Source organism: Mustela lutreola, chromosome 2, assembly GCF_030435805.1.
Source record: "Mustela lutreola isolate mMusLut2 chromosome 2, mMusLut2.pri, whole genome shotgun sequence".
Taxonomy (NCBI): Eukaryota; Metazoa; Chordata; class Mammalia; order Carnivora; family Mustelidae; genus Mustela; species Mustela lutreola.
Window position 1 is genome coordinate 103460237 of NC_081291.1, and position 13542 is coordinate 103473778.

At 55.7% G+C, this 13542-nt stretch overlaps 1 protein-coding gene across 2 annotated transcripts in view; it reads right to left on the bottom strand.

Annotated features, from left to right (window-relative positions):
- Positions 1 to 13542, bottom strand: part of ADCY5 (adenylate cyclase 5) — a 146875-nt gene that overhangs the window by 32876 nt on the left and 100457 nt on the right. The window contains exons 4-10 of one of the 2 annotated variants that reach the window (XM_059162861.1): positions 12450 to 12561; positions 10757 to 10884; positions 8878 to 9036; positions 7817 to 7958; positions 5828 to 5968; positions 1479 to 1501; positions 490 to 634 (exon numbers count right to left, since the gene is read on the bottom strand). In XM_059162861.1, the coding sequence (XP_059018844.1) occupies positions 490 to 634; positions 1479 to 1501; positions 5828 to 5968; positions 7817 to 7958; positions 8878 to 9036; positions 10757 to 10884; positions 12450 to 12561 (850 nt within the window). The remainder of the gene's footprint in view (positions 1 to 489; positions 635 to 1478; positions 1502 to 5827; positions 5969 to 7816; positions 7959 to 8877; positions 9037 to 10756; positions 10885 to 12449; positions 12562 to 13542) is intronic. The other variant, XM_059162862.1, reaches the window with a different exon arrangement.

The window sequence follows — 13542 nt, forward strand, 5'->3', positions numbered from 1 at the left end:
ACCTCAGTCACAACTTAAGGAGATGGGACAGAGAGATCTTGACTGTTCCTTCCAACTTTTTATCAGTGTGCCAAAGGCAGAAGGGAGGTCCTCTGGTGATGATGTTCATAATGGTAACAGCAATAAAAATAAAATAAATACCAACTAACATACAGCAATAAAAATAAAATAAATACCAACTAACATCACTGAACATCCGTGGCAGATACGATTTTGTGTGTTTTACACATATAGACTTGTTTAACCCTCACTATGCCCTCTGAAGAAGGTCAGAAAACGGAGGCATGAGGAAGTTACGACTTAGCCCTGCTGACCACGAAATGTCTCCCCGAAATCTCCATCTCCTGAGCACTGTGGCATTGGAACAGGCGACACTGACAAGAAAGGGCACTTTCTATGGTGGTGGGGACAACAGGGAACTGTCGCCCTGTCCTCCCCCCCCTAGTCCTGGTCCTGCCCAGGGCCTCCTTCCCACCCAGGGTACCCTACCTTCTTCTCTAAGTCAGGCTCCCTGAAGGTCAAGAGGAACTTGCGGACATGCTCAGACCGCAGCCTGTCGATGCTCCTGGCGTCAATGGCGCGGCCCAGAAACTCGTCCACTTCATCCTCAGGGTTTGCACTTTCTTGGGCATTCCTGGGGAGCAAGAGGAGCAGATGCAGGACAGGCTGACCACCAGGGGGCGCCGCTAGAGGGCCCACCCGGCGCCCTGGACCCAGGCCCATCAGAAAAGTCCTAATAAGGGGCGGGGACTCTGGGACTGAGACCAGGATGGCCTGAAGGCCAAGTCCCCCCTCTTAACTGCACACGTGCACAGAAAACTGCCCATGTCTGACCCTCTGGCTGAAGGGCCTCGCTGACAATAGGCTTTTCTGAACTACTGATACATTATTGTAGTGTAATAATAATATGACTTATCATAGAAGGTCTAACTGCTTTTCCCCACAGGTGACAGTCTCTGCTCTTCACTGCCCAGTTGCACCATCATCCCGGACACCCTCTGGGAAGCGGGTTTCATGATCAGGCTGCTGCACAAAAAGCCTTATTCCTCAAGGTGATACCCAGTCGTCAGTGGGGTAGCTAGCGCCCCAGAGCGGGGGAAGTAGAAGAGATAGAAGACATTCCCTCAGGGCATTAGGATGTGACCAGGGCCAGTGACCAATGTGCTGGGTCTGCATTTTCCTGAGAGCTGCGGTTCCTGTGTGTGTGTGTGTGTGTGTGTGCATGCACAGCCATGAACAGAGTATGCATGTCTGTAGTTGTGTGTGCACACGTCTGTGGGGTGAGGACACACGGGCGGCCCTCGTGCCCAGCCTGTCTGCCCGGCAGCCCCTCTGTCAGCAGCAGGGGCTCCAGTCACTCTCAGCCAAGACCATGAGGGCGCACTGCCCACACAGCACGGGGCAAATGAACTATAAGGCAAACTTGGGGCTATCCCTCAGGCCAAGAGAGCAGGAATAAAGAAAGGCATATTACTCACTTGTCCTTGGGGTCTTCGAAGCCCTAAAAGAGAGGGATAGAGAGGGAAGGAAAGGTGTATGAGAACAGAGAGGATGCTTCCAGAAGGGACTGTGGGAAGGCAGTCTAGCTCACCAAGGAGCCTGCCCTGAGGGAGGCCTGTCACTCAGGAGATTTTTCTTCCTTCCTTCAGCGAATACAGCCAGGGTCTTCCTATGGGACGGGAGCTGTGCTAGACACTGCAGGAGGCCGGCACTGCAATTTCATGTCATCCACTAGCAAAACCCAGGTGTCTAAGCAAATCCTATCCCCACACCCAATTCCCCAATCTCCCCTTCTTCCTGGACCCAGGCAGGGTAGGTCCCTCTCAATTCTGCCTTGAAATAAGCTTGGAACAAGAGAAATCACTGCGTGATCAGTTCCCACATGTGTGCACACCCCTCACCCCCACTGAGCACACAAAGTTCCCCCCTCTGTGAGCTTAAGAGAGTTAAACGCCAGTGACCTGCAGCAGCCTTCACGGTATCTGAGAACCAGTGTGTTCTTCCAAGGCCAGAACTGGGTGGGCATGGGAGTGACTACTGCTCACATACCCTGGGCAGGGTTGAGTGTGACAGTCCCTTACTGGTTGCCAACCTCAAAGCCCTATTTACGGTTAATCTACGCCGTCCATGAAAATGTGTCTCAGGGTATGACCAGGTGTGGCAGAATGGAGGGTGGGTTCCCTGAAATGGGAAGGGCATAGAATCTAGGAGGTGGAGGCATTGGCAAACAGCCCCAGGGCCGTTTCAGATAAGGCTCAGGTTGCCAGGATAAGGACAGAAGGCTACCTGTGGTTTCTAGCGGCCCAGTGTGGAGCTTACTGCTGGGCAAACATGGGGGTCAGCAAATGCCAGGTGAACCCAAATCCTAAAACACCACAGACGTGTTTTGAAAATGCAAAAATCAGGATTTATGTTGCTCTCCATGAACCAGAGCTGCCAGATGCTAAAAGAGATTGGGGCCCACACTGCCCCGGTGTCTCCATTCTGTCCCTGAGGGGAGGGCTTCCGAGGGCCTTGGCAGCCTCTAATGGCAAATCCAAGTGCCTGACCTCGGACTCTGAGCTCCTCCCAGGCTGCCTGGCAGTGGTCCTCCCTGGACAGCCAGGCCTTCTTCTTGCCCTCCTACCATCATCAGGCCCAGGCCACAAGACCTGGCCCATGATACCACCCAGCCTCGGCAGGAGGAGTTGGCGGGGGGGTGGGGGGGACTCACGTGAGTGCTCCACTGGGGGGCAGGCCTGTGCTGGGTGCTCCCCGGATCCTTCAGGCGTGAGCTTAAGGGAAGCCAGACAGCCAGCTCTCCACAGAATACGGTCGGGGGGCTGGCCCTGAATTCCATCACAGGGGCCGGCCATGATTTTACTCTGGGACCAAGGACAACGGAGCTACTATGAAGCCAGCGCTGGCTTCTGCTGCTCAGAAGTAGACCTGAGACTTTTTAACACACCTGTTTCTGACTTTCTCCTATGCTCTTTTGGTCATCTGCTGGGGCTGGGGGTGGGGAGCAGGTCTGCTCCGTGTGCCTTGTTAGTGTGGAGAGCTGAGCACTGGGCTGGTGTGTTGGCAGACTGACCACGGCAGACGGTCATTAAGAACACAGTCCATGGGGCGCCTGGGTGGCTCAGTCAGTTAAGTGTCTGCTTTCGGCTCAGGTCATTCACCCAGGGTCCTGGAATCGAGCTCCATGTCAGGCCCACATTCAGCAGGGAGTCTGCATCTCCCTCTCCCTCTACCCCTCCCCCTGCTCATAATTTCTCTAATACATAAATAAAATCTTAAGAAAAAAAAAAGTAACCCAGTCCAGTAGACAGGGTTCAAGTTCCCCAGCCTGCTTACTAGTTCCAGGACAGCAGTCCTCCACCCGGCTAGGAGGAGCCCCAGACAGGTTCCTGTAGTTTGTAACACACCACTTCCGGGGAGCAGCTCTGATTCTGTTTCATTCCCAATTCCTGTCCCTTTGGGCCTAAAAGCAGGAGCAGGGGCTGTGGCCCCTCCACTCACCCACGGGGAAGCACAGGCTCTGGTTTGCCCGCCGGGCAGGCGAGCTGTATCTTCCCTGAGCACTCCGGCCCTGCCCACTGCCTCCCGGAGAACGGAGGGCCTCCCTGGCTAGATGAGCAGAGGCCCCTCTGGGCCCTTGCTGTCAACCTTCTTATTCCTCAGTACCCTTAGGGAGACAGGCCTAAGCACAAACCAGAGCAGCTCGCCACTACACTTTAAAAGCAGAGTCCAAGTTGGAACAAAATTTAAAGACGTTAACTGATGCCTATGAGTTGGTACCTTTCTTAGCACTCCCAGTCATGCTTTATCTAACCCCCACCCCGGTCACTGGCTGAAGTCAGGGGAGAAGCTCTTCCTCTGTGTATCCTTCTCAAAGATCTCAGGCAAGCGTACCACCAAATGCTGACGGTGTGCCAAGCAGCTTCTGGACCCACGCCATCCTCAGCCTGGACATTCTGACTGCATGGAGGGGGCGTGGTGTGTGTCCTTCGACGCTGGCCTCTGGTGACTCTGCCCAGCCAGGATGAGGGCTGGGGAGTCTCTTCTCCCAAAGGCTGTGGCAGAGGTGTTCCCAGCACTCTTTGTCCACACACTTTCCTGTCCCTCCCTGCTGGCGAGGCAGCCAACACCATGGAGAAATCCTGTAGCCCGTCTTCCCCACGACACCCCTTTTCTTCCAAGGCTCCTGGTCCTAACAATGATTAATGTGTCTGCTAAACCAGTGCTCACACTCCCAGCTGCCTCCTTTGGGATTCTGAAAGAACTAAAGACTGCACTTACACCAAATATCACCAGGAAAAAAGCTTCCCCACGATCCTAAACAGAGAAAGCCCACCGGGTACCTTTCCTGCCTGCTTGTGGCTCTTCCACTCCCCGCTCCCACAGTCTCCTTCTCTCCTCTGTCCTCTCCCTCCTATCTTCCTGTTCCCCCTTCCCTGAACCCTGAACGACAGCCTCCCTCTCTGCCCCAGGCTCTCTCTGATTTCCGCCCCCTACCTCTGCCCACCCCCTCTCTGGTCCTGGTCACACGGATACATGGTCCACAGGAGATTATGAAAGGGCTGGGGCGAGAACAGGGAGGAACCACCAATTGCTCTTTGCTTTGGGGAGGCCCCCCCCCCCTGCCAGGAGGGGAAGTGGTGGCTGGAGATCTGTAGAAGTCCAAATTCAAAGCCCTGGAGGAAGGCAGGAACCCTTCCTCCACTCTGCCCCCTCATAAACTTGGTGTCCTATGAGTTGCTTCTTTACCATCAAAAATTGAAACGAAGGTCTTGACTCAATTCATTTTTTGATCCTATAGGTTTTCCTTAAACCCTTGTCATCTGTTAGTTGCCACCTAGCAAGGAGCAGAGTGGCCGGGTTCCCAGCCTGTCCCTGGCTCAGTCTGCTGCCTCTGTGGGATTTTCATAGAATTTACCTACAGTCCCTATTGCTATAGCTAAAATGTGGTCAAACCCACAGACCCCAAATTTGTGATCGCAGTGCCAGCATGCCCCATCTTGTTCCGGTACTCTGGCTCCAAGGGAGCAAAGTGCCCCCCAGACACACACACAGCTCCCTGCACCCTCCGGCCTCACTCATCCCTCTCCCCAGTGTGGGCGCCTCCTGCCTGGGAACCAGGCTGCCCTAGAGCTAAGGAGCACGCGTGGATGTGGAAGCCAAGCTCTCAGAGGAAAAGAAAGAAAACACTGCTGCTGTACCCTTACCTGATCTGTCATCCCTCTTCTTCTTCGTCCCATTGTCTGAATTATTTCTGTCATCCCCGGCAGAACCCAGACAGTACATCCCAAATTAGGCGGCCCCTGGTGTACTCAGGGAGGGCCGGGGCTGTCTGTCCCTCCAGGCAGGCAGGGTCACTTGAAAGGGACGTAGCATCCTTACCATGCCTCTGCCCATCCAATCTGCCTGCCCCACCCCAGACACCTGCGGTTAGCATGGGCACTTCTCAGCACAGAGGGCTAAGGGGACCATCGCCTGGTGCTTGCCAGAAAGTACTGAGATGGTTTCTGAGCCCGAGGATGTGTTTCAGCTGCCTGGGAAAGGCGGAAGGTGCTGGAAGGACGTCTGAGGAGTTGCTGCCCCACCAGATGGTGTCATGGGAGGACTGAAGGCTCTGCCTGGACTCGGGGTCTGCTTCCAGCCTTTGGGACTCAGAGAGAGAACCCAGGGCGAGTAGGCAGGTGCTCTGGGTCCTAGCCCAGTGTTGCTTCTGTGACTCTCCAAGGTTCTGTCAGGCAACCTGAGGGGCTTGGCCCAGTCCTCACACCCATGGAAGGCCCCAGTGCCGGAGCAGCTTCAGCCCGCACGCTGCCCCACCTGTACTTACCATCCGCTTCATCTCCTTGGACACCTGGTTGCCCCCCAGGTGGTTGTAGAAGGGACGCTCGGCCCCCCAGTGGGGTGGGTTGTGCCCGATGGAGTTGGTTCTCTGGCGATTCATCTTGGCAATCATGGCCTTTTCTTCTTTCTGCGAAAGTAAAACAGACAACATCAGCCTGTGGGCAGAGCCTACCAGGTGAACCCGAGTGGGGCGTTTCTCATCCCTCCTGGGTGCCTGGCCACGTAGGAATTAAGGAAGGTAGCCTTTTCTTTGGTGCACAGCCGGAGCCTAGTCTGGGATCCCGGAGCTCAGTGTAAAAAGTCTCCTAAATGCCTTCCTACTCCCCAGGGTAGCCCTGGCTGGCCTAGGTGGGAGGCTGGTCTCGTGAGAAAGCAAAGGGGTATGGGGAAGACTGTCATTGGCACGGAATTCTCAGGGGGTGGGCAGAGCCTGGGTCCAAGAGAGGAAGAGAGAGGAAACCAAGGATTCTAGTCTCCACTCGACTTATCCCAAACAGGCATGTTCTACCGGAGAGGCAGCTTCTGGAGGTTCGGATCACTAGAGCCTGAGAGGCAAAGGCCAACATACGCTGTACAAATACACAAGTGGGGCCTCAGCCGTCTCCCCATATGCCAGCCACGATCTCTGTCTGCTCGTCCACCCATCCGAATGGGCTCCAGGCGGATGGTTGGAGAGGCCCTGGGGAGACCAGAGGCAGCCTTCCCCTCAGCTCCCTCTCTGAACCTGGAAGGGAGTCCGTCGGACCAGGGACACAGCTGACACGGCTCTGGGTGGGGTGGGGTGGGGTATGAGGTATCACTCCCTGTCTCCATTTCATCTTTCTGGACCCCCTGTCAGAAGAACATGACCCAGGGAACCCAGAGTAGCAGGTGAGGCCTGAGCCTGAGCGGGGCAGGAAGCTGGGGCTGAAGACCTTGTCACCCGGACAGAGGGGAGGGGGTGGAGGGGCCGGGAGGAAGTCAGTTCACTTATACTCTAATCAAAGAGCGAGCAAATGTTCAAAAGTCCTCCCATCCCTCTCTGCGTTCTATGGGGACCCGACGCAGCTCCTGTCCTGCTGTGGGAAGTGAGGTCCCCCCCGGTGGTGTCCTTGTCAGGGTGGACATGCCCCCAAGGAGCCCCCAAATGTACCTTTGGGGTCACCCAAGACTTTCTCTGGACTTTTCTCCCAGCTTAGTTTTATCTTTCATTTAACTTCTTACAAAAGAAAGAGGGAAACTTTTCTCTACCAAAGGTCACTGACCAACAGGTCAATGCAATGGAAAGATTCATTGGTAAAAGGTTTTTTAATCTAGGGAGAAATAGAAAATGTTCTCTTTGTTCGCTTCTTAAAAATTAAGAACATGGAACATGACACTATTAAAAATAGAACGCCGAAGTCTGCTAATAATTCAGTTTTATATTTGGGCAAGTGTGGGCTGGGACAAAGGGAGGGAGGCGAAACGGACTAGAAGGTGAAAGGATCTCTTCTCTGGAGATCCTCCAGAGAAACGAAGATGTGTCGGGACAGACGGCAGAGACAGTCAGGACACATAGAGGCAGAAAATGGCCCAATATCCACCTGGTCCGGGCAACAGACAAGGAGCAGGATGGACACGAAACCAATGGTTGGACAGAGAGTAGATGGTGGACAGAGTCCCTGCTGTTTCATTTCCATGCCTGGCCTGCGGCTGTGCTTTGGCTAACTGATTTGAGGCCTGTTGCATTTCTGCAACGGGAGGCAAAATTAAAACACCGTTGCTTTGCTGTTGGCCTTTGCAAGCCCTCTGTAATGCTCATGAGCTTCCCCGACACAGGAACCACAGTGCGTGAGGAGTTCATGCCCGGACTCAAGGAGAGAGCGAGAAGAGAAGGGAGGGGGTGCTGGGAAACAATCCTCCCTAGAAGAACAAGTCCCCACAGCCCCCGCCCCCACCCCCGGGTTCTCCCCGCCCCACCCCGGCCCCCCAGCCCTCAGCCCCCTCCCCGGCCGACCCGCTTCTGGGTACAGCGCAGGATGAGGAAGGTCTCGATACTGTGCTCCTTGAGGTAGGCGTTGCGCTCGCCCCCACAGCCCGGCTCCACCTCGTAGTCCCCATTCAGGTAGTTGAGTGTGGCCTTGGTGATGTGGATACGCCTGCAGGTGGGGAGGGACGCGGGGAGAGGAGGGCAGAGAACGTGACTTCAGACCTCTAGCCCCCACGCAGAATCACTCTGTGACCGACTCTGTCACAGATCAGATCCCAGAGCCCAGCACTTTGGCTCAAACGGTAACCCCAGCCTAGATCCCGACCTCGATCTCAGTGTGCTGTATCCCTCCACTGTCATCGTCACGGTGGCTCCGGGAGGCCCCCTCCGAGCTCGTGTCCACCCTGAGTATATCATATCCCACTTAAGTTGTAGCATTGTCATAGCGGAAGACATCACTGGCTCATGAGGAGGACACAGCCTCGGTCCCACAAACTTTGCTAACCTGCTCTGAAGCTGGCAGTGGCCCCAGCTGAGAAGAGGCCTGAGCCCAGATCCCCCAACCACACACAGAGGTCCTTTTATTACAGGCACTGTTTCTCCTGCAGGTCCCTAATAGGTCACCGGCTCTAATTCCATTCCATGTTTCCTATACCTGTGCCTGTCCTCACCTCAGTCCCTCGGACTGGCTCTCTTCCCACCTCATCTTCCTCACCTGTCAGAATCCTGCTCAGCCATCCAGGCCAACCCATGTCCCACTTCCTTTCTGTCCTGGCTACTCTGAAATTACCCATGGTTCCTCCGGCCTCCAGAACTCTACCCCACCTATCCCATCGCACAACAAGTGGCCCTGTTTTATGCAAATATCTTCTGGGCGAAGTTCTGGGCAAAGGTTGAGAGGATGGTCCCTACAACTTGCCCTGGTGTGAAGCAAGTCATTTGTTAAGGAGCGGAATTTTTACTTAAATTCTGCCAACCCAGAGTTGCAAGTTACCCCATCCTGCCCACCCCAGGATGGGCAGACCCCCAGACCCCCAGACCCCCAGATGGGGGTGGGCTGGGGAAGTTAAGTCTGGACCCTCACTCACCCTGCCTTGCCTCCAGCTTCCATGTGGTTGGCCAGCGTGACGTCATTAGACCAGACGTCGAACTGCCACTTCCTGAGACCAAGGACACCGCAGTGTACTCGCCCGCTGTGAATTCCCACGCGCATGTTCACGTTCACCCCTGTCACCTCCCGGACCAACCTGGGGATGGAGCAGGGGTAAGGCTAGGAGAGGGTCAGGGACCAGGCGCACAGAGTGGGGGCGAGGCTGGAAGGCACGGGATCGGGGGTGTGACAGAAGGTGCAGGGGTCAAAGAGTCACTTCTCTCTGATCCAGTCCAAACCCAGAGTCTGAGACTGTTTTGCCTGAGGTGGGCAGGGGCTGGGCCCTGGTACTCTGCGGCTCCAAGCAGGGAGGCATCACTTCCCGGTGTGGCCACAAGGGGGCACAGTGCCTCACACTCCCATCAGGACCCCACTGCTTCCCCAGGAAGGCACCTTGGGCCTTCCGTACCCTCAGTCAATTCAACTGTACTCTGAGGATGCAAATGCTGTTAGTGTCCACTTGAGCCAAACAGGGAAGTTAGAGCCGCTGCGAACCCCGTTTGTGTAATGCTCAGAGTTGTCTCCATTGCTGCTTCTTGGATATTAATGGCGTGCTGAGCAAGGTGGTTAACTGACTGGGGAGGTTCCATGTGCTCAAAGCAGCACCACTTCCCACCACAGGCACCACACCCAGGGCTGAGAGTGTCCCCGGGACATGGGGGACCCCTCTGTGGGCTGCAGGTTGTGACAGGAGCTATACTGCTCTGGGCATACGTCTGAGGCCCGAGGTCTGCAGAAGAGGGTGCAGGAGCTCGGGGCAGGGCAGGGGGTTACACGGTATGTACTCTTTGGGGACCTGCATGCTCTCAGATACCCTGGTATAGGCCCACTCAGCTAGTGGCGGGCTGGCAGCTTGACTTGGACCAGCCCTGGAGGCTTGCCCTCCTCCCCGCCAGCCAGCGAGTGGTGAACACCAATGCAGGGAAGAGTTATGTCATTCATCATTTCTCTTGTCCCTGCTGGAATGTGCCTTCCATCCACAGTGCCTCAGGACCCTTGCTTGGGTTGCTAGTATCTCATTCCACCTTTCTGGCTTAACTCCCGAACCACATCCTGCATGAAGCCTCTCCTGGTCCTCCCAATGGAAACAAATGCCCCTCCTGCCCCCATCTCAGTCTGACCTCTTCACCTGATGCCGTCCGCTCTGCATGACTGGGCGGCATACAAGGGCACTCAGCAAACACCGCCCAAAGGGGCTCTGCCAAACCGAAGGGACCCGGCCACCTTCCTGGACAGCTGCTCTGCCCCTGACCTTGTCCACGGTGGCTCTTCCTTTGCTCCTACCCAGGCTGCTTCTGAAGCTCCAAGTTACTGAGCCCAAGTTTGGATTATCTCCACATCTTTTAATAACCAGGGCTCCTTCTCTGGCCGGCAGTGATCGAGAATTGGCCAAAGATCCTTCTTGCTATTGCTCCCATGAAGGATGGATTTTCTTAAATGGGGACACCTGCATTTGCATCCACCTGGCATGTTGTATTACCCTGGGGAGATGTTTAACCTCCGTGCATCCAACCTCTCTCACCTGGGAAGAAATGGGGCTGGGTGGCCATGGGCCCTGAGAGGTGAGGGAGGGAGGCACAGGGCACGGCACGATGGCCAGCTTGTCCTCCTCGCCTGCAGAGCTGGGGCCACACCTCCAAGTGCCCCGGAGTCTGCAGAGCTCTCCCTTCCTAGGACACGCTCCTCTGGGAAAAGCTTCCCGGGCTGCTGTGGGCAGAAGCAGCCTAGGAGAAGGTTCTAAGCCGGGAGGCACTAATCAACTCTCCAACATCAGGTCCTCAGGCTGTGGGATAGTCCCCTCCCAGACAGGTACTTACGAGATGGCCTCAATCATGTCCATGCCCATCTCCACGCAGCAGTGGGCATGGTCAGCCCTCGCTTCCGGCAGCCCAGAGACACAGTAATAGCAATCCCCCAGGATCTTAATACGTAAACAGTGATTCTCCTGGAAAGCAAATTAATTTTAAAAATTAAAAATAGTAGGAAAGAGAAGTGGGAGGGAAAGAAACGGGAAGCAAACAGATTCACCCCATGCCTGGAATAACTTGCCTTTTAGGGCAGCAAGCACAGACAGATGCATGGCCCCAGCCCCAGGACAGGCTTATCAGGAGCTGAGAGGGGGATGGAGGCCCAGCTGAGCAGCTCTCAGGCATTCCAGCCTCCCCAGGCTCAGGAACTCACTTTTGGGTCACTGCTGAGACCCAAGAAGAGTGCAGTCCGATGTGGGAGCAAAGAGGGCAGACTTATCAATTCACGAAGGTTCCAGGTTGAGAGTCGGTGTCCTTGCTTCTACTCCCAGGCCCTGAGAATGCTCTGGCCCTTGGCCTAAGGCTCTATGAGAAGTTTTCTGATTCTCCTTCTTTTATAAAAAGACTGAAGCAGGAATGAGACTTAACCAAAGCTTGCCTGCCCCTCAGCCTGTCTGAGATGTGACCAAACAGCACGCTGCTAACCAGCAAGCATGTGAGGACTAAGACCTCCCCACCCCGCAGAGCTGAAGTCCTGCCCACTGCTGCTCCTGAGGAGAGTAACCAGGCACAACGGGGGTCGCCCAGCAGGTCACAACTGAGCCAGAACTCGGACTCGGATGGGATGTCACTAGTCACCAATTCTCAGCTCTCCAAGTCTGGCCACCAGAGGTTACTTCATGAAGTAGGACACTGGGACTCAAATGTCCGAGTGGCCTGGATTCTCATTTAAGGCCCGTCCAATGCCTGACGGCCCAGCATATATCCAGTTCCCCTCATCCATGGTCAGGGGATAAAAACCACCAAGCCAGTGTGAGATCCGCCATCTAATGCCCTTGGAGGCCCTGGCACCCCTCTGACCAGCACCAGCCTCTCATAAATGGTTTGATGGCAAAAGGAAACGTGTCCGCCTGCTGGTGGACATTGCAGTGGGCAGCCCTGACATAAAATGACTCAACAGAGGTCCTGAACATCACTTAAAGACACAAAAGCTGGAGAGGATGGCAGTATAAACAGGGACTGAATGAACAAATATGTCATTTACCGCTCCCTGGCCTGGGATGCTACTTCCAATTTGTCTGAACAGCACAGAGTCCTCTTTCTGGAAGCCTCTGGGGGGTGGCACATAGCTGTCTGCAGGCCATTTGGGATTCAGACTCATTCTCTTACCACTCTGGCTGAGCTCCCCAAGAAAATGGCTCTACGGGCACTGAATCTGCCCCACCAAACAGAAATTCCTCAGGGGCCTGGGCAGCCTCACCCACAGGCTTTCCCACGCCCTTCCTCAGGTAGAAGGCTCACTCCCTTGCTTCCTCATGATCACCGACATACAAAGACACATCCAACTGTGTGAGGTGTGAGGAAACACAGCCACAGTGCGTGCATCCCCCCTGCCCAGCAGGGCACATGCTGGCCCAGGGCCCGTCCCTGGGGCTCACAGGGCCTTGGCCATAGCGCTCTCCCTTGGGCGGCCCAGATGGAGCCAACCTTCTGGCTCTGGCACGGGCCCCGGGTGCCGGGGATGGCAGGGAGAGTGACTCACCGCAGCCAGCTTGTCAAAGCGGGCGAAGAGCTCGTTGAGGGTCATGACCAGCTCCTGGGCAGTGCACTGGGATGCCAGGCTGGTGAAGCCCTCGATGTCGGCAAACAGGATGCTGGGGAGACAGGTGGAGGAAGACCCCTGTGAGGGAGGAAGGACAGGGGACGCAACTGCTGGCCAGCAAGAGTCCTGGGGACGGGGAGGCTCCAAATGGCTGCTGGGGAGAGCATCAAGGTCCCTGGCCCTGGAGAGTTGAGGGAGCTGGCCTCTCCATGCTGCCCAGGAGACAACTCTATGCTCTCAACGTGCCCTCACTCCCACCCAGGATGGCGGTGGGGGTGGGGTTGGGGCAGAGGCATATGAGGCCTGGGAGTGTGCATCTGCCTGAGTTACCGAAGACAGGGCCCTGCGCACCCCCACCCCCAGTTCTGTGCCCTCTTGGGCCTGCCCTATGTGACTCCTGAACAGCCCCTTCAAGGTAGCTGTGGCCTTTGATTCATGGGCTTAGAAAGTGTTCCAGGCCCCAGTGTCAATCCCACTAAGGTCTCACTTCCCAGCCCCACAGATAGGGTTTCGGGCCCAAGCCCTCCATCCCTAGGGAGTCTCTAGAAGGGACAGACTAAAGAGGCTCGGGAAGGAGAGAGAGAGAGGAAGACACAGACAGCAAACATGTCCGGAAGCCTCCAACACATCCCTGCCAGCAACGGCAGCCTCATCCCCAGGCACGGAGTCAAATGCAGCAGCCGGTCCCCACGGTGGTTATTGTGGGTCTTCTGTCTGTGTCTGTGGTTTATGTTCTGGAGACCGAAGCCATCTTCCTTTGCTCACAGTACACCACTAGAGGTGAGGCCCCAGGGCGGGAGTGTAGAAGGGCTAATGGAGTTTTTTCTTTAAGTAGACACAGAAACGTAATAACCCTCATGTACTGAGATGGGCTGGCTCAGGGCTGGGAGCCTGCAGACTGTCTTCTCACTGAGTCCTCTATGCAGCCCTGCAGCAGAGGCTTGGGGTCTCCATCTCACGGAGGAGGCGGCTGAGCCCCCGGGAAGAAGCTGCCGACAGCAGCATGGTGGGCTCCTTCTCCGAGGTCCGTGTT